General features: G+C 47.7%; 2 protein-coding genes across 4 annotated transcripts in view; one reads left to right on the forward strand and one right to left on the reverse strand.

Moving 5' to 3' along the window:
• Window positions 1-2,397, reverse strand: part of SLC35A5 (solute carrier family 35 member A5) — a 56,166-nt gene extending 53,769 nt beyond the window's left edge. Inside the window, exon 1 of one of the 3 annotated variants that reach the window (XM_069761673.1) lies at window positions 2,284-2,397. The gene's annotated coding sequence lies outside the window, so the exon portion shown is untranslated. The remainder of the gene's footprint in view (window positions 1-2,283) is intronic. The other 2 variants (XM_069761672.1, XM_069761674.1) reach the window with 2 other exon arrangements.
• A 239-nt stretch (window positions 2,398-2,636) lies between these two features.
• ATG3 (autophagy related 3) overlaps window positions 2,637-18,065 on the forward strand; it is a 40,545-nt gene continuing 25,116 nt past the window's right edge. Inside the window, exons 1-5 of the mRNA XM_069761676.1 lie at window positions 2,637-2,721; window positions 2,800-2,897; window positions 12,051-12,092; window positions 13,337-13,386; window positions 16,851-16,921. Of these exons, the coding sequence (XP_069617777.1) occupies window positions 2,826-2,897; window positions 12,051-12,092; window positions 13,337-13,386; window positions 16,851-16,921 (235 nt within the window). The 5' untranslated portion in view covers window positions 2,637-2,721; window positions 2,800-2,825. The remainder of the gene's footprint in view (window positions 2,722-2,799; window positions 2,898-12,050; window positions 12,093-13,336; window positions 13,387-16,850; window positions 16,922-18,065) is intronic.

Here is an 18,065-nt window from a genome sequence, read left to right on the forward strand (position 1 = left end):
TCATCGTTATATAGGGAGGCCTCCGCCATACGCTCATCGTTATATAGGGAGGCCTCCGCCATACGCTCATCGTTATATAGGGAGGCCTCCGCCATACGCTCATCGTTATATAGGGAGGCCTCCGCCATACGCTCATCGTTATATAGGGAGGCCTCCGCCATACGCTCATCGTTATATAGGGCGGCCTCCGTCATACGCTCATCGTTATATAGGGCGGCCTCCGCCATACGCTCATCGTTATATAGGGCGGCCTCCGCCATACGCTCATCGTTATATAGGGCGGCCTCCGCCATACGCTCATCGTTATATAGGGCGGCCTCCGCCATACGCTCATCGTTATATAGGGCGGCCTCCGCCATACGCTCATCGTTATATAGGGCGGCCTCCGTCATACGCTCATCGTTATATAGGGCGGCCTCCGTCATACGCTCATCGTTATATAGGGCGGCCTCCGTCATACGCCCATTGTTATATAGGGCGGCCTCCACCATACGCTCATTGTTATATAGGGAGGCCTCCGCCATACGCTCATTGTTATATAGGGCGGCCTCCACCATACGCTCATTGTTATATAGGGAGGCCTCCGCCATACGCTCATTGTTATATAGGGCGGCCTCCGCCATACGCTCATTGTTATATAGGGAGGCCTCCGCCATACGCTCATTGTTATATAGGGGGCGGCCTCCGCCATACGCTCATTGTTATATAGGGCGGCCTCCGCCATACGCTCATCGTTATATAGGGCGGCCTCCGTCATACGCCCATTGTTATATAGGGCGGCCTCCACCATACGCTCATTGTTATATAGGGAGGCCTCCGCCATACGCTCATTGTTATATAGGGCGGCCTCCACCATACGCTCATTGTTATATAGGGAGGCCTCCGCCATACGCTCATTGTTATATAGGGCGGCCTCCGCCATACGCTCATTGTTATATAGGGAGGCCTCCGCCATACGCTCATCGTTATATAGGGCGGCCTCCGTCATACGCCCATTGTTATATAGGGCGGCCTCCACCATACGCTCATTGTTATATAGGGAGGCCTCCGCCATACGCTCATTGTTATATAGGGCGGCCTCCACCATACGCTCATTGTTATATAGGGAGGCCTCCGCCATACGCTCATTGTTATATAGGGCGGCCTCCGCCATACGCTCATTGTTATATAGGGAGGCCTCCGCCATACGCTCATTGTTATATAGGGGGCGGCCTCCGTCATACGCTCATCGTTATATAGGGCGGCCTCCGTCATACGCTCATCGTTATATAGGGCGGCCTCCGTCATACGCTCATCGTTATATAGGGCGGCCTCCGTCATACGCTCATCGTTATATAGGGCGGCCTCCGTCATACGCTCATCGTTATATAGGGCGGCCTCCGTCATACGCTCATCGTTATATAGGGCGGCCTCCGCCATACGCTCATTGTTATATAGGGAGGCCTCCGCCATACGCTCATTGTTATATAGGGGGCGGCCTCCGCCATACGCTCATTGTTATATAGGGGGCGGCCTCCGCCATACGCTCATTGTTATATAGGGCGGCCTCCGCCATACGCTCATTGTTATATAGGGCGGCCTCCGTCATACGCTCATTGTTATATAGGGCGGCCTCCGTCATACGCTCATTGTTATATAGGGCGGCCTCCACCATACGCTCATCGTTATATAGGGCGGCCTCCGTCATACGCTCATTGTTATATAGGGGGCGGCCTCCGCCATACGCTCATTGTTATATAGGGCGGCCTCCGCCATACGCTCATTGTTATATAGGGCGGCCTCCGTCATACGCTCATTGTTATATAGGGCGGCCTCCGCCATACGCTCATTGTTATATAGGGCGGCCTCCGCCATACGCTCATTGTTATATAGGGCGGCCTCCGCCATACGCTCATTGTTATATAGGGCGGCCTCCATCATATGTTGGGTGGCTCAGTGGTTAGCATTGTGGCTTTACAGCGCTGGGTCCTTGGTGCAAATCCCACCAAGGACATCTGCAGGAGTGTGTACGTTCCCCCATGTTGTTCGCGTCGGTTTCCTCCCACAAGCCACATTCATACTGATAGGTGTTTATATTGTGAGCCCCAATGGGGACAGTGCCGATAACGTACAGCGCTGTGGACTATGACAGCGGTACAGAAGCCGGCACAGCAGTACATCCCACAGCTCAGGACTTGTACAGAGGGAATGTCCAGCGCTCACATGGAGCCGTCACGTGACACAAGGCTCGGCAGGACAGTGCTCGGTGTACAGTACGGGAACATCCCGGTGACCGCTACTCACCTGAGGAGCCACCGGCAGGGAGCGGACACCAGGACTCGGACACGTCAGCCGCGGACTGCCCCACATCTCACCGCAAAACCAGACTCACAAATCTACACACTTCCGGGTTATGACGTCACGCGTTCCACACCTCGCTCTCAGATCACAGCGAAGAAAAATTTACATATTTAAAGTTATATACTAAAACAAATCTAGCTCTGCGTAAACCAGCAGCGGCATAACGAGCATAAACCTGGTTCAGACTAATAACACACGGCGCTGACCACAGTGTATATGTCAGACACAGTAACATTACACGAAAATAACAAACAAGCTAAACGCCACGCCCATTTTTCATGGGCATGCGCAGCTTACATTTCCGGGTGTGGCGCCCCCATGTGACCGGCACTGGAGTAGAGGCACAGGGCGGAGAGGTTCTTTGAGAGACCCTGCTAGCAGGTGAGAGCGGCTGCCATGAGGATGTGCGTTCTCTGTCAGCGCTGTCTCCAGCGATCACATGTGTGTTCTGTTCTGCAGCGCCCCTGTGTGGGGAGACAGGAGACATGCAGAGCGTCATCAACACGGTGAAGGGCAAGGCGCTGGAGGTGGCGGAGTACCTGACTCCTGTGCTGAAGGTGAGCACCGCCATCATTGCCAGGGGTATAACCTCCATCATCCTGCCATCACTCCTCAGCTGGTGGGCGTTACACTGCTGTGTCCTCTTTCTGGCACCCCATAGATCTCGGTCCCACGGATCCCTGCCCGTCCCACGGACCCCTGCCCGTCCCACGGACCCCTGCCCGTCCCACGGACCCCTGCCCGTCCCACGGACCCCTGCCCGTCCCACGGATCCCCCCCCTCCTCGCTCCCAGCCTGTCCCACAGATCCCCCCCCCCCCTCCTCGCTCCCAGCCCGTCCCACGGATCCCTGCCCGTCCCACGGATCCCTGCCCGTCCCACGGATCCCTGCCCGTCCCACGGATCCCTGCCCGTCCCACGGACCCCTGCCCGTCCCACGGATCCCCCCCCTCCTCGCTCCCAGCCTGTCCCACAGATCCCCCCCCCCTCCTCGCTCCCAGCCTGTCCCACAGATCCCCCCCCTCCTCGTTCCCAGCCTGTTCCACAGATCCCCCCCTCCTCGCTCCCAGCCTGTCCCACAGATCCCCCCTCTCCTCGCTCCCAGCCTGTCCCACAGATCCCCCCCCCTCCTCGTTCCCAGCCTGTTCCACAGATCCCCCCCCTCCTCGCTCCCAGCCTGTCCCACAGATCCCCCCCCCCCTCCTCGCTCCCAGCCTGTCCCACAGATCCCCCCCCCTCCTCGCTCCCAGCCTGTCCCACAGATCCCCCCTCTCCTCGCTCCCAGCCTGTCCCACAGATCCCCCCCCTCCTCGTTCCCAGCCTGTTCCACAGATCCCCCCCCTCCTCGCTCCCAGCCTGTCCCACAGATCCCCCCCCCCTCCTCGCTCCCAGCCTGTCCCACAGATCCCCCCCCCTCCTCGCTCCCAGCCTGTCCCACAGATCCCCCCCCTCCTCGCTCCCAGCCTGTCCCACAGATCCCCCCCCCCTCCTCGCTCCCAGCCTGTCCCACAGATCCCCCCCTCCTCGCTCCCAGCCTGTCCCACAGATCCCCCCCCTCCTCGCTCCCAGCCTGTCCCACAGTTCCCCCCCCTCCTCGCTCCCAGCCTGTCCCACAGATCCCCCCCCCTCCTCGCTCCCAGCCTGTCCCACAGATCCCCCCCCTCCTCGCTCCCAGCCTGTCCCACAGATCCCCCCCCTCCTCGCTCCCAGCCTGTCCCACAGATCCCCCCCCTCCTCGCTCCCAGCCTGTCCCACAGATCCCCCCCCCTCCTCGTTCCCAGCCTGTCCCACAGATCCCCCCCCCTCCTCGCTCCCAGCCTGTCCCACAGTTCCCCCCCCCCCCCTCCTCGCTCCCAGCCTGTCCCACAGACACCCCCCCTTCTCGCTCCCTGTCCGTCCCACAGGTTCCCATTCCATGTCTCCCCATCCCATGGATCTCCTCCTCCCTGCCCTTCGCACGGATCCCCCCCACCCTTCACTGCACGTCCCATGGATCCCCCTGCCATCGGTGATTTCTCCATAGACAACTCCCTGTAAATATTTCTTCACAGTCCTTAATTCTAGCAGATGTGTGCCAGCCTGTGTGCCAGCCTGTCACTTTTTGTGCCCGGGTATCTAGGAAGAGTTACATTCTCCTACCTGAAAGGTTGCTCTGTCTCTTAGTAGGCAAAACAATATAATCTTGTAGTTATGATACCTTTTAATGGCTAACAAAATTAAAATGATTTTATAAAGCTTTTGAGACTTCTCAGGTCCCTTCATCAGGCGCTATTTCTGAAGAAACACAAATATATGCGCAAACAAAAAAACAGCGGCGTGACATAATAAATGAACATTTACATAAACCAACTGAGCTCAGAGAATGAATCCTTAATTGGATTAGATTAGTGGGATGAACGTTTTAGGATATGTGCACACCTTGTGGATTTTGCTGCGGCTCTGCAGCTGTCTTGACGCTGCGGATTCGCAGTTTTCCATGCGTTGTTCAGTACTGTGTAAACCTATGGGAAACAAAATCCGCAGTGCCCATGGTGCGGGAAAAAACGCACGGAAACGCTGCATTGTTTATTCCGCAGCATGTTCATTCTTTGTGTGGATTCCGCAGCGGTTTACACCTGCTCCATAATAGGAATCCGCAGGTTTAAAACCGCAGGTGGAATCCGCACAAAAACCCCATAAAATCCACTGTAAATCCGCAGGTAAAACGCAGGGCTTTTTTTCTGCGGATTTCTCAAAACAGGTGCGGAAAAATCCGCAGAGGTTCCGTCTACATGTGCACATAACGTTACTGTCTGTGGAGCAGATTCTTCAGATTCTGTAGTAAGTCCTGACAGATTTAGTCCAGTGTGGATGGAATCGGAGACTCTAAGTTTCTATTCCCAAACCCTTCAATGTTTTTGTGATTTAAAGTTGCCTTTTATTATGACAATTTTCATAATGTTTAAGTTGTGTCTCGGACCACAGAAATGTTTGGCCGCTGGTAAATGTGTTTTATTATTTTATCTGTCATGTATCTTTGCTCTCAGTCTCTGTCTTGTTTTTCATACGTGGAGACCCCCATTAAGGCATATAGTTAAAACCATCAGTATTGTAGAACTGGTTAAAGCCTGATGCAAGAAGGAACAGCTAATACCCAAAGGACTGAGCTTAAAGAATCCTTTTTGGAACAACTACAGCACTCATTATTCACAACCTCCCCACCTCCATTGATTATCAGATCATTAGAGCCATAAAAATCCCTAGAAGTCAATTGCTTCAATACGGAGGAAAATAATCATGTATCTGGTGATGGCCTACAACCCACAGCTAGAGGTACTGAGAAAAAATACTGAAAGAACTTCACAACCTACACAAGGACAAATGCCTAAAGACAATATTCAAAGACCCTCCCTTGCTGTGCTACAGGCAACCTCCAAATTTAAGAAACCTCATGATCCGAAGTTCAATGCCTTCAGATACACTGAGAGGAACATATCCGTGCAATGTGAAGAGCTGCAAAACCTACACTGATGTAGAGACGAAAGATAGGATACAGATCCCCGACACACAGTGTTATAAGATTCCAAAGACATTCACATGTTCTTCTTCCAATGTGGTGTACTTTCTGTGCACTATATGTACTATTGGGGGCCTCTATGGGATAGAAACAGGGCAGAAACTGAGAGCAAGGATGAGGTCTCATCGCAAAACTACTAAAGATTAAAAAAAAAAAAAAGCATTTATCAGTGGCCAATCATTTATGTGATCCAGGACACAACATAAACAATATGAAAGTTGTCATATTAAAAGGCAATTTTGAATCGCAAAAACATTACAGGGTTTGGGAATACAAACGTATTAGTCTTTGATTCCATCCACACCGGACTAAATCCAGTATATTGGGACTATAAAGGTACCGTCACACTCAGCGACGCTGCAGCGATATAGACAACTAACCGATCGCTGCAGAGTCGCTGTTTAGGTCGCTGTAGAGACGTCAAACACGGCAACTCCAGAACGATGCAGGAGCGATCCAGTGACGTAACGGCGACTCACTTCTCGTTCTCGCTGGTTGTTAGCTCCATGTAAAACAGCCGGAGTGTACCGATCCGACACACATCTAGGGGCCCTATGCTCGTTGCTGGCATCGTTGCTTTTGATGTCAAACATGACGATACACGCCGACCTGGTGATGAAATAAAGTTCTGGACTTCTAGCTCCAACCAGCGATGGCACAGCGGGATCCAGATCGCTGCTGCGTGTCAAACACAATGAGATCGCTATCCAGGACGCTGCAACGTCATGGATCGTTGTCGTTCTTGTTGCTGAGTGTAACAGTACCTTAAAGGTACTTTCACACTGAACGATATCGCTAGCAATCCGTGACGTTGCAGCGTCCTCGCTAGCGATATCGTTCAGTTTGACAGGCAGCAGCGATCAGGATCCTGCTGTGATGTCGTTGGTCGCTGCAGAAAGTCCAGAACTTTGTTTCGTCGCTGGACTTCCTGCAGACATCGCTGAATCGCCGTGTGTGACGCCGATTCAGCGATGTCTTCACTGGTAACCAGGGTAAACATCAGGTTACTAAGCGCAGGGCCGCGCTTAGTAACCCGATGTTTACCCTGGTTACTAGTGTAAAAGTTAAAAAAACAAACACTACATACTTACGTTCCGCTGTGTGACAGCTCTCCAGCGACCAAACAGCGACGCTGCAGCGATCGACATCATTGTCGGTATCGCTGCAGCGTCGCTCAGTGTGAAGGTACCTTAAGACTTTCACACCACTAATCTAATCCAATTAAGGATTCAGCCTCTGAGCTCAGTTTTTGTTTATTCAAAGGTTTATTTATTTTACCATGCACCTCTTTTTTTTATTTGTTTGTGCATGCAGAAACTTTGTTATACTGTGCCTGAGGAAGGGACCTAAGGCCATGTTCACACGTTCCTGATTTCCATCCTTTTTTTTCTGCACTAAAAACCGCAGCTCTTGGCAGAAAACGCAGGTCCTTTTTTTGATGCGTTTTTTAGTGCGTTTTTTTATGCAGTTTTCTATGCAGAGTCTGTGTGTTTTCTAGGGAGTTTTTTAGGGTTAAAATGGCTGAAAATACCCTAACCCTACCCCTAACCCTATTCTAACCTTAGTGGGAAAAAAAAAATTCTTTATTTTTTTTATTGTCCCTACCTATGGGGGTGACAAAGGGGGGGGGGGGGTCATTTACTATTTTTTTTTATTTTGATCACAGTGCTCCCGGCCGGCAGATTCGGTGGGAGCACTGCGCATGCGCCCGCCATTTTGGAAGATGGCGGCGCCCAGGGAGAAGACGGACGGACGGACGGACACCGGGAGGCCGGGTAAGTATAAGGGGGGGAGATGAGGGCACGGGGGGGGGGGGGGCGTCGGAGCACGGGGGGGGTGGCGTCGGAGCATGGGGGGGTGGGAATGGGGCACGGGGGGCAGCCACACTGCAGCGGTTCTGCACCACAAACCGCAGTAAAACCCGCAGATATATTTTTCATCTGCGGGTTTTACTGCGGGTTTGACCTCACAATGGAGGTCTATGGGTGCAGAACCGCTGCAGTTTTGCAAAAAGAAGTGACATGGTACTTCTTTTTTACCGCAGCTATTCAGCGCGGCTTTTTTTCCCGATTCCCGCATCATGTGCACAGTGGTTCCTGTTTTCCATAGGGTACAGTGTACTGTACCCTGCATGGAAAACAGCTGCGGAGCCGCAGCGGGAAAATCGCGGCGGTTCCGCAGTAAAAAACGCACTGTGTGAACATGGCCTAAAGGTACCTTTACACTAAACGATTTACCAACGATCACGACCAGCGATACGACCTGGCCGCGATCGTTGGTAAGTCATTGTGTGGTCGCTGGGGAGCTCTCACACAGACAGCTCTCTCCAGCGACCAACGATCAGGGGAACGGCTTCGGCATCGTTGAAACTGTCTTCAACGATGCTGAAGTCCCCGGGTAACCAGGGTAAACATCGGGTTACTAAGTGCAGGGCCGCGCTTAGTAACCCAAAATTTACCCTGGTTACCATTGTAAAAGTAAAAAAAAAAAAACACTACATACTTACATTCCGATGTCTGTCACGTCCCCCGGCGTCAGCTTCCCTGCACTGTGTAAGCGCCAGCCGTAAAGCAGAGCGGTGACGTCACCGCTGTGCTCTGCTTTATGGCCGGCCGGCGCTGACAGTGCAGGGAAGCTGACGCCGGGGGACGTGACAGACACCGGTAGGTGTCCTACCCTTTAATGTTAGATGTGGGTTTGCTCATGTGCCTAATCTGCTGGTTTCAGCAGAGTGGGCTGATGGTTTTAAGTACCGTATGTCTTAAGTCTCTGGTTAAAGGGAACCTGTCGGCAGGATCAGTGACCTGAGGGATCAGTGACCTGTTATAAGCCATCAGTATGAATACCTAACCATAGCACCACATGCAGACCCCCACAGGCCGCCCCGGAGCACGAGCAGATCACTAACTCAAAACTGAAAATAAAGGTTAAACAACCACAAGACGGATTTCATCAAGCAAGGTATCATATTAATCAGTATAACAAAGCCGACATGACAATGTCTGTAGGTTACTGTGCACAATCCTGCTCACAGATTCCCTTTAATAGAGTTACAACCCTTCCTCCTTTCACTTTCGGCCTCATTCACACGTCTGTCTTTTGGCCGCATGAGAAAAGCGGACTGAGTTTTACCAGTGATTTATATCAGAAAGCTATCAGTTTGGTCAGAGTTTGATCAGTTTTTTTCCACTGATGTAAAAAAGATTTCTTGACCTTCGTGAAGAAAAACTAACAGCACAAGGATGGCTTCGAGTACTGTCTGAATGATTTCTCAGACCCTTAGACTTTCATTGCCAAGGTTGATCCAACACTCAGATCAATAATCTCACTTAATTTTGCTTCAACAACTCGATCCACAAAAAGTCACTGATGTGAACAGCCACATAGACCATCACAGGTGCAAGTTTAATCTGGGAAACAAACAGCATTCATGTAAGGGTATGTGTCCACGTTCAGGATTTGGTCGGGATTTTTCATCAGTATTTGTAAGCCAAAACCAGGAGTGGAACAATTAGAGGAAAAGTATAATAGAAACATATGCTCCACTTTTGCATTTATCACCCACTCCTGGTTTTGGCTTACAAATACTGATGAAAAATCCTGACCAAATCCTGATGCAATCCTGAACGTGGACACATACCCTAAAAAACCAATGTGTGAATGAGCCCTAAATGTAAATGTGATTTGAAGGGGTTCTACGAGGTACCCAATTATCCTCTAGCAATATAACCTGTTAATTACAAGGAAAGGGGAACTGTTTGGACCTCTATCAATGCAGGGAAGGTGGCTCTTCAGTACCACATAACCCCAGTCTCACACGTCCAGATAATTCCAGTACTGAAAAAATCGGTACCGGAGTTATCCATGTCCGTGTGTCCGTGAGCTCACATAGGTGCAGGAGACAGCGCTAGAGATAAGCGCTGTCCCCTGCATCTGGTGCTGAAGCCGCCATTCATATCTTCTCTCCAGCAGCGTTCGCTGGAAAGAAGATATGAAAAATCCTTTTTTTTTTTTTTCTTGTTTTAAATAAAGATCCATGTCCCCACCCCCTGTGCGCCCGCCCGCTGGTAATAAAATACTCACCCGGCTCCCTCGCAACGTCCTGTCCTCGCCGCACCTTCTCCTGTATGAGCGGTCACGTGGTGCCGCCCATTACAGTCATGAATTTGCAGCTCCACCCCTATGGGAGGTGGAGCCGCATATTCATGACTGTAATCGGCGGCACCACGTGACCGCTCATACAGGAGAAGCTGGTGCTGAGAGGACGCTGCGAGGGAGCCGGTTGAGTATTTTATTACCAGCGGGCGGGCGCACAGGGGGTGGGAGGGGGGTGGGGACATGGATCTTTATTTTAAACAAGAAAAAAAAAAAAGGATTTTTCATATCTTCTTTCTAGCGAACGCTGCTGGAAAGAAGATATGAATGGCGGCTTCAGCACCACGTGTGGGGGTCTGCGCTTACAGTAGCGCTGTCTCCTGCACAGCACACGGACAGCGTCCATGTGCGGTACGTGTTTTACACGGACCCATTGACTTTAATGGGTCCGTGTAATCCGTGCGCTCCCACGAACACTGACATGTCTCTGTGTTTTGCACACGGACACACGGTCCGTGAAAACACGCTGACATGTGCAGAGACACATTGATTTCAATGTGTCTACGTGAGTCAGTGTCTCCGGTACGTGAGGAAACTGTCACCTCACGTACCGGAGCCACTGACGTGTGAAACCGGCCTAAGACTGAAGCAGCGGTCGAGCATGCACACCTGTGCTACTTTGTGATTGCCTGAGAGACAATTTCAGTACTCTCTATTTTTCGTGAGTCTCTTAGGGAGGTGCACGTGCCCGACCTCTGCTCCATTTTGATGGTCTCCATTCACACTGTCCCTGATCCTTCTTGTCATCTTCCTGTGACGCACCATCTGACGGTTTCTCCTTCTGGCCTCCAGCCTTGGATGGATCATCACAGTGACATCACTTGAGAGTATGCACATTGTGACAGAGTCACTGGTGAAGTGATGGAGGGGAGATACGTGTTACTGCGCATGATGGCGTCAGTGATGTGAAACCAGAGTAGTTTCCTCCAGCACACTACGTGTTGAGATGATGGAATGAGTTATGTTATGAGCTGGTTTTAGTCAACCTCCATAGAGCGGGTGGGAGGGAGTCCACCGTATCTCCACATGCAGAGTCCTGACAGGACCTATGTGATGTCAGGATCATGTGATCAGTCACATGATGGAGGAGTCACAAGATCTGGGCTTAAATGGCTGAAGGTCAGAGCTTTCAGTGTTCAAGGGCGTGCCTGAGAAAGATCACTCCAGGAAAGTGTTGCTTGGACTTGTGAACCTGAACAGTGTGTGTTCTGCCAGCCGTGAGCTGGTGGAACCACTCTCACAGAAGGACTGTTTGTTCTGCCACCATTTTGTATGGTTTTCCTGTTTTGCCCAGAGGGCTGTATTTTCTTTACCACACTTTGGTTTATGCTGCCTACAATAAACCAAAGGAAGCTCTTTAAAGACGCAGTGTACCTGTGTCTACCTCTGTGTGCCAAGAGAGCTGATCTACCACAACATGTATGGACCGTCATGAATGAGCCTCTCGTGAAGTTGCTGACATTCTGGCCAAGGCTGGAGAAGCTTTCAAACAAAACATCAAAGGCAGATGTTGGGCAGGATCTGGTGATCACGATATAAGCAGCGGGAATCATCTTAGATAAGTAAATGTATTTCTAAAAGTGGGCCAGTTGTAAAAAAGAGGGGACAACCCCATTAGAGCAGTTCTTCAGAAGAGCGCTAGTGTTGCCTTCTGGGAGAAGGCTGCGAACAGGACTCATCGTATTTTCTGCCTTCCTGAAATAAAACCACCGTCTCACAATGGTTCTAGGAAATGTATGACATGCTTCTATGGAAAACTGGCAGAACCTCACCACTGTGCCACGTGCAAACCTCTGGGAGACTTATGCCGGAAGTATCTCGCAAACACATGATTTCCGTAGGAAGTTTGTAACCTGCAAAATTGTAGATTATAGACGTCCACTTGGCAAGGATTTTTATGAATTTGTTGGGGGGGACCAAACTGCACTAAAGGATAAATGCACAGACTTCTCCACGACTGATTTGTGTCCTTATTTCTCATTCTTATATTTCTTATACAGGAGTCAAAATTTAAGGAGACCGGTGTCATTACTCCTGAAGAGGTAAGTGGCTGTACAGGCCTCCTATTGAATATTTTCTTTATTTTTACATGAGACCAGCACCTTACACATAAACCTCTTTAAAAATAACTTGCCCCCATATTGAAAGTGACCAATTTCCTTTTATTATATTCACATTGCTCTCCAAGTATTCTGCTTTTTTTTTCTGTATTTATAAATTCGCCATTTGATTACAGATACCCCCTTTGTATGTTAATTGCTATTGTCTTTACCAAAGGGTGGCCTAAAGATACATCCCCAGAAAATCTTGAGCCACGCCCCATTCGTAAAGGCTAGCATCAAATAAAAAGCCTGTATCTCTGGAACCGTATGACGAAAATAAAAATACAAAAAAAAATATTGCTCAGGGGAGCAATGAGAATGAAACTAGAAGAAACTGTCCACTTTTAAATCAAATGTTTGCCTCACTGCCTTATTGCTGTAGGATTGAAAGGGGTGTCCCACAATCGTCACCTGTGTTCAGGATTGGTTATAAGGGCCTGATCAGTGGGACCCCTACTAATCACTGGAATGGGATCCTGCATCCCAGTGTGAATGGTGTGGCAGTTGTGTATGCACCCTGTGGCTCCATACATTGTCTATTAGACAGTCTGAGATGGCCGAGGACGGAACTCCATGTTTGTTATTACCAGACAGTGAATAGACTAGTAGTGCTTCTTTCAGATGTAGGACCCTGTTGTTGTGATTGCCAGGGATCCCAGTGATCAGACGCTTATCACCTGTCCTAATAACCTGCAGTAATATAGGTAGAGCCATAAGAAGACCATGTGGTGCAAAACTTGACCTAGGTGTGTGTATAGTAGGAGACAAACACAAAGGGTAGGAAGTGGAGAGCAACTTGTAGGTGACATCTTGGCAATTGTGACCATGATGTGGTAGATCCTGAGAAGGTTGATCATGGTTGCCACAGTGTAAATGATCTATTGTCACTACAGATGGCTCTGATCTTCTCATGACCTCTTCCTCTTCAGACTGATGAGGAGTAAGGAGACAACCAATGTGGGACCACATGTATATGGCTGCCATGCCTCCTACTAGTAATAGTAGTGGAAGAGGGTCTTCTTTCATACAAAATCTCATGCGTCTCATGAACAAATGTTTCATCTGACTGTAGTTTTGATGTCTTATTGGCCAACTTGAGTACCACCCCAGGCTGTAGGACAAGATTATCGCTCAGTGCAGCACCCAAAAGTATATACTCTAACATGTTTGCATTTTGTTCACAGTTTCTGGCTGCCGGTGATCACCTGGTTCATCACTGCCCTACTTGGCAATGGTAAGTAGTTTTTTTTTTTCCTTTAACATGTGACACAGTCAAAAGTATGGTTTCCACAGGACCCCGTTAAACAAATTGTTTTTACAAAGCACATGAAATGGATTGCTTGCCATTCACTAAAACGAAGGGTAAGCGTGCTTGGCTGTGTCCCCTAAGGACCATTACCCATAGGGTCCCAGTGGTAAAAAAAAAAAAATTAAATATATAAAATAATGTTTTTAGGCTTTATTTTATTTTTTTTCACTCTGTACCCTAGTATTGAACAGTATATTCTGCTATGTTATCCCATACTGTGAATTAAAATGTAAGCGTTTATCCTGCCCATGTATAGTACAGACCAAAAGTTTGGACACACCTTCTCTTTAAAGATTTTTCTGTGTTTTCATGACTGAAAATTGTACATTCACACTGAAGGCATCAAAACTATGAATTAATACATGTGGAATTATATACTTAACAAAAAAGTGTGAAACAACTGAAATTATGTCTTATATTCTAGGTTCTTCAAAGTAGCCACCTTTTGCTTTGATGACTGCTTTGCACACTCTTGGCATTCTCTTGATGAGCTTCAAGAGGTAGTCACCAGGAATGGTCTTCCAACAATCTTGAAGGAGTTCACAGAGATGCTTAGCACTTGTTGGCCCTTTTGCCTTCACTCTGAGGTCCAGCTCACCCCAAACCATCAGGTCATCTGGTGTAGCACCCCATCACTCTTCTTCTTGGTCAAATAGCCCTTACACAGCCTGGAGGTGTGTTTGGGGTCATTGTCCTGTTGAAAAATAAATCATGGTCCATCTAAACGCAAACCAGATGGAATAGCATGCCGCTGCAAGATGCTGTGGTAGCCATGCTGGTTCAGTATGCCTTCAATTTTGAATAAATCCCCAACAGTGTCATCAGCAAAGCACCCCCACACCATCACACCTCCTCCTCCATGCTTCACGGTGGGAACCAGGCATGTAGTCCATCCGTTCACCTTTTCTGCGTCGCACAAAGACACGGTGGTTGGAACCAACGATCTCAAATTTGGACTCAGACCAAAGCACAGATTTCCACTGTTCTAATGTCCATTCCTTGTGTTCTTTAGCCCAAACAAGTCTCTTCTGCTTGTTGCCTGTCCTTAGCAGTGGTTTCCTAGCAGCTATTTTTCCATGAAGGCCTGCTGCACAAAGTCTCCTCTTAACAGTTGTTGTAGACATGTGTCTGCTGCTAGAACTCTGTGTGGCATTGACCTGGTCTCTAATCTGAGCTGCTGTTAACCTGCGATTTCTGAGGCTAGTGACTCGGATAAACTTATCCTCCGAAGCAGAGGTGACTCTTGGTCTTCCTTTCCTGGGGCGGGCTTCATGTGAGCCAGTTTCTTTGTTGCGCTTTATGGTTGTTGCCACTGCATTTGGGGACACTTTCAAAGTTTGCCCAATTTTTCGGACTGACTGACCTTCATTTCTTAAAGTAATGATGGCCACTCGTTTTTCTTTAGTTAGCTGCTTTTTTTCTTGCCATAATACAAATTCTAACTGTCTGTTCAGTAGGACTATCAGCTGTGTATCCACCAGACTTCTGCACAACACAACTGATGGTCCCAACCCCACTTATAAGGTGAAATCCCACTTATTAAACCTGACAGGGCACAACTGTGAAGGGAAAACCATTCCCGGTGACTACCTCTTGAAGCTCATCAAGAGAATGCCAAGAGTGTGCAAAGCAGTCATCAAAGCAAAATGTGGGTACTTTGAAGAACCTAGAATATGACATTATTTCAGTTGTTTCACACTTTTTTGTTAAGTATATAATTGCACATGTGTTAATTCATAGTTTTGATGCCTTCAGTGTGAGTGTACAATTTTCATAGTCATGAAAATACAGAAAAATCTTTAAATGAGAAGGTGTGTCCAAACTTTTGGTCTGTACTGTATGTTAAGTAAAATCATCCAAAGTTTATTCCATCAACCAGTTCCAGGATGGACTGAGTCAATGTTGTGTCGGCCACATTGGCAGTAAATATACCCGAGGGCTGTTTTACATGACCGAGACATCACTACTTGCACCAATGTTATTCAATGCGGCAGAGCAGCCTTGGGTTTTTATTTTTTGCTGACTGAATCCGATTGTAGGAATAATCGCATCATGCACTAGTTTCCTCCATAAATCGGATGAGACAAGTCTATGGTCACATTAAAAAAAAAAAAAAAATAGGGTGCCATGCAGAGAGACAGTACTAGCATCTGAGTTTTACAGATACATTGCAAGTCTGTAAATGGTTAATATCTGCTGTGAATAACGGATTGCAGAAAGATGGCAAGTGAAGAAAAATCTTCCCACTTTTGGTGATTGAACTGAGTTTGTTTGTTTTTTTATTTTGTTTTTTTTTTAGTTCATTTATTTTAAATGCTTGTGTGAACCTACCCTTAGAAGTTGATTTGGCTTGCGAGAATTGAAATGCGTGAACCCCAAAGGTTAATCTATGTACGGAGGATTTCATTAGATCGAATGAATTGAATGGATATTTGCATTTAGCGGAGCCGACACACAACTGGCTCCGAGCACCGCTGGGATTGTAGGGTGTTTTTTTTTTTTTTTTTGTTTGTTTGTTTGTTTTTTGTTTTGTTTTTTTATTCTGGAGGGTGTGTTGAAACTACTCACTTTTTTTTTTCTGTTATTAAATAATGGAATGCCAAACCATATCACATACCTATGCAAAAGTGACACCCTTATGGTATGTGTGTTTTGGTGGGGCCCCTTGGAAACATTCTGTGTATGCACCATGGCGGGAACACACACTTAACTGTTTATGCCTCTTATAATGTCCTCCAAAGAGAACCAAAAACCTGACAGTTTGAGAGGAAAGCGCATTGATGCCCCTCATTTAGTTGGTTATTACAGGTCTCTGCCCCCATGGGTGCATTGAGAAGACCACCCTTTACACCAGTGTTCCCCAACTCCGGTCCTCAAGAGCCACCAACAGGTCATGTTTTGAGGATTTCCTTAGTATTACACAGGTCAGTGAATGCTTGCCTGTGCAGGTGATCCAATTATCACCTGTGCAATACTAAGGATATCCTGAAAACATGACCTGTTGGTGGCTCTTGAGGACCGGACTTGGGGAACACTGCTTTACACTCTCCTGATTGGACATCCTATTAGTTTAGAAGTGATGTCTTCTATTAGATTGTGCAGTGTTTTTAGTTTGTGTTAAGATGAATATTCCGGCATGTCGCCTACTTAAGAATCGATGGTATCTGCGCGGTGTCAGCCATCTCGTGCTGCTAATGAGCTGACAAACACTAAATAATGCATCACAGGCTCCTCTACAGGGTTTCCTATCTAAGCTTTGTGTATTAGAGGATGGCTGGAAGTTCCCATAGTCTGAAGTCGCATGAAATTTCATTTATTTTCTATGTTGCTGTATTGATTTGTGGGAATATTTCTCTGTCATGTTATACACATTTGTCTTTTTACTTTAGGGCAGCTGGTGAGGAATTAAAAATTAAAGCCTACCTGCCCAATGAAAAGCAGTTTCTAATGACAAAGAATGGTAAGAGCATGCGATATATCGCACAATAGGTTAATTGTGTTACTGTAAGCCATGCTTAGGCCATGTGCACACATTCAGTATTTGGTGAGTTTTTTACCTCAGTATCTGTAAGCCAAAACCAGGAGTGGGTGATAAATACAGAAGTGGTGACGTGTTTCTATTATACTTTTCCTCTGATTGTTCCTCTCCTGGTTTTAGCTTATAAATACTGAGGTAAAAAACTCACCAAATACTGAACATGTGTACGTGGTTTTAAAAATATACCCTGCCATCTTTAAACGGCTACAATACAGACCTGGACAAGTCTTCAACAGGTCTGGGAGCATCCTCCCAACAATTAGCCTTTTCACCTGCTGTATACCAGGCGTACGGTACCCGATTGGGGGCAATTGATGCACATGGAAGAAGCAAAACAGTCCAATAAACGTCCCGCAACTGGAGATGGATGGGACTGGTATTTCAGACTTCTTGAAGTCTTTTTCTTCCACTAGAGATTACGGGAGGGCCACTTATCAGCAGGAATAACCCAGCCAACGACCTCCCTAATAATAATCACAGCTTGCCTTCCTCTATGTTCTCCTCTGTTACAGCTGACAATACCTATATCTGAGAGGACTATATGGGTCTATTTAGCTTCTGGCATTGGGTTCCTCTAACAGGAGAAGCAGAAGGTTCTGTCATATGACCACTGTGTGCTTTCTACCCAGCAAGAGTGGCCTACCAGAGAGAAGGAGCTTGATATTGTCAGTGACCGCAACTTAATGAGTGACTATATTTTTAATTAATTGTTTTACATAAATCAACAGTACAAGTGAAGATGACAGGCTTTCTAAGATATCTGATCATAAAAATCTGTTTCTCCCATCCCCAGTCACTTTTTATCTCTTGCACTGATTATTCAGTCTGACAAACTGCTCAAATCTGTCTACAGTTCTGTCCTCGAGAGATCAAATTACACCTGTTGCTTATAGAATTCTCTGGAGAGGAGAGGGGATGGAGAAAGTGGCAGAGCACTTTAGAAGCCCCTACACCCACATTTTTTTTTTTTTTTTTGTGATTGGAACCTGCAGAAGGGAAAGCCAGTAAACACAAGCCATATACTGGCCGAAAATAGTGTTAGGCTATGTGCACACGTTGCAGATTA

This window comes from Ranitomeya imitator, chromosome 3, assembly GCF_032444005.1.
Source record: "Ranitomeya imitator isolate aRanImi1 chromosome 3, aRanImi1.pri, whole genome shotgun sequence".
NCBI lineage: Eukaryota > Metazoa > Chordata > Amphibia > Anura > Dendrobatidae > Ranitomeya > Ranitomeya imitator.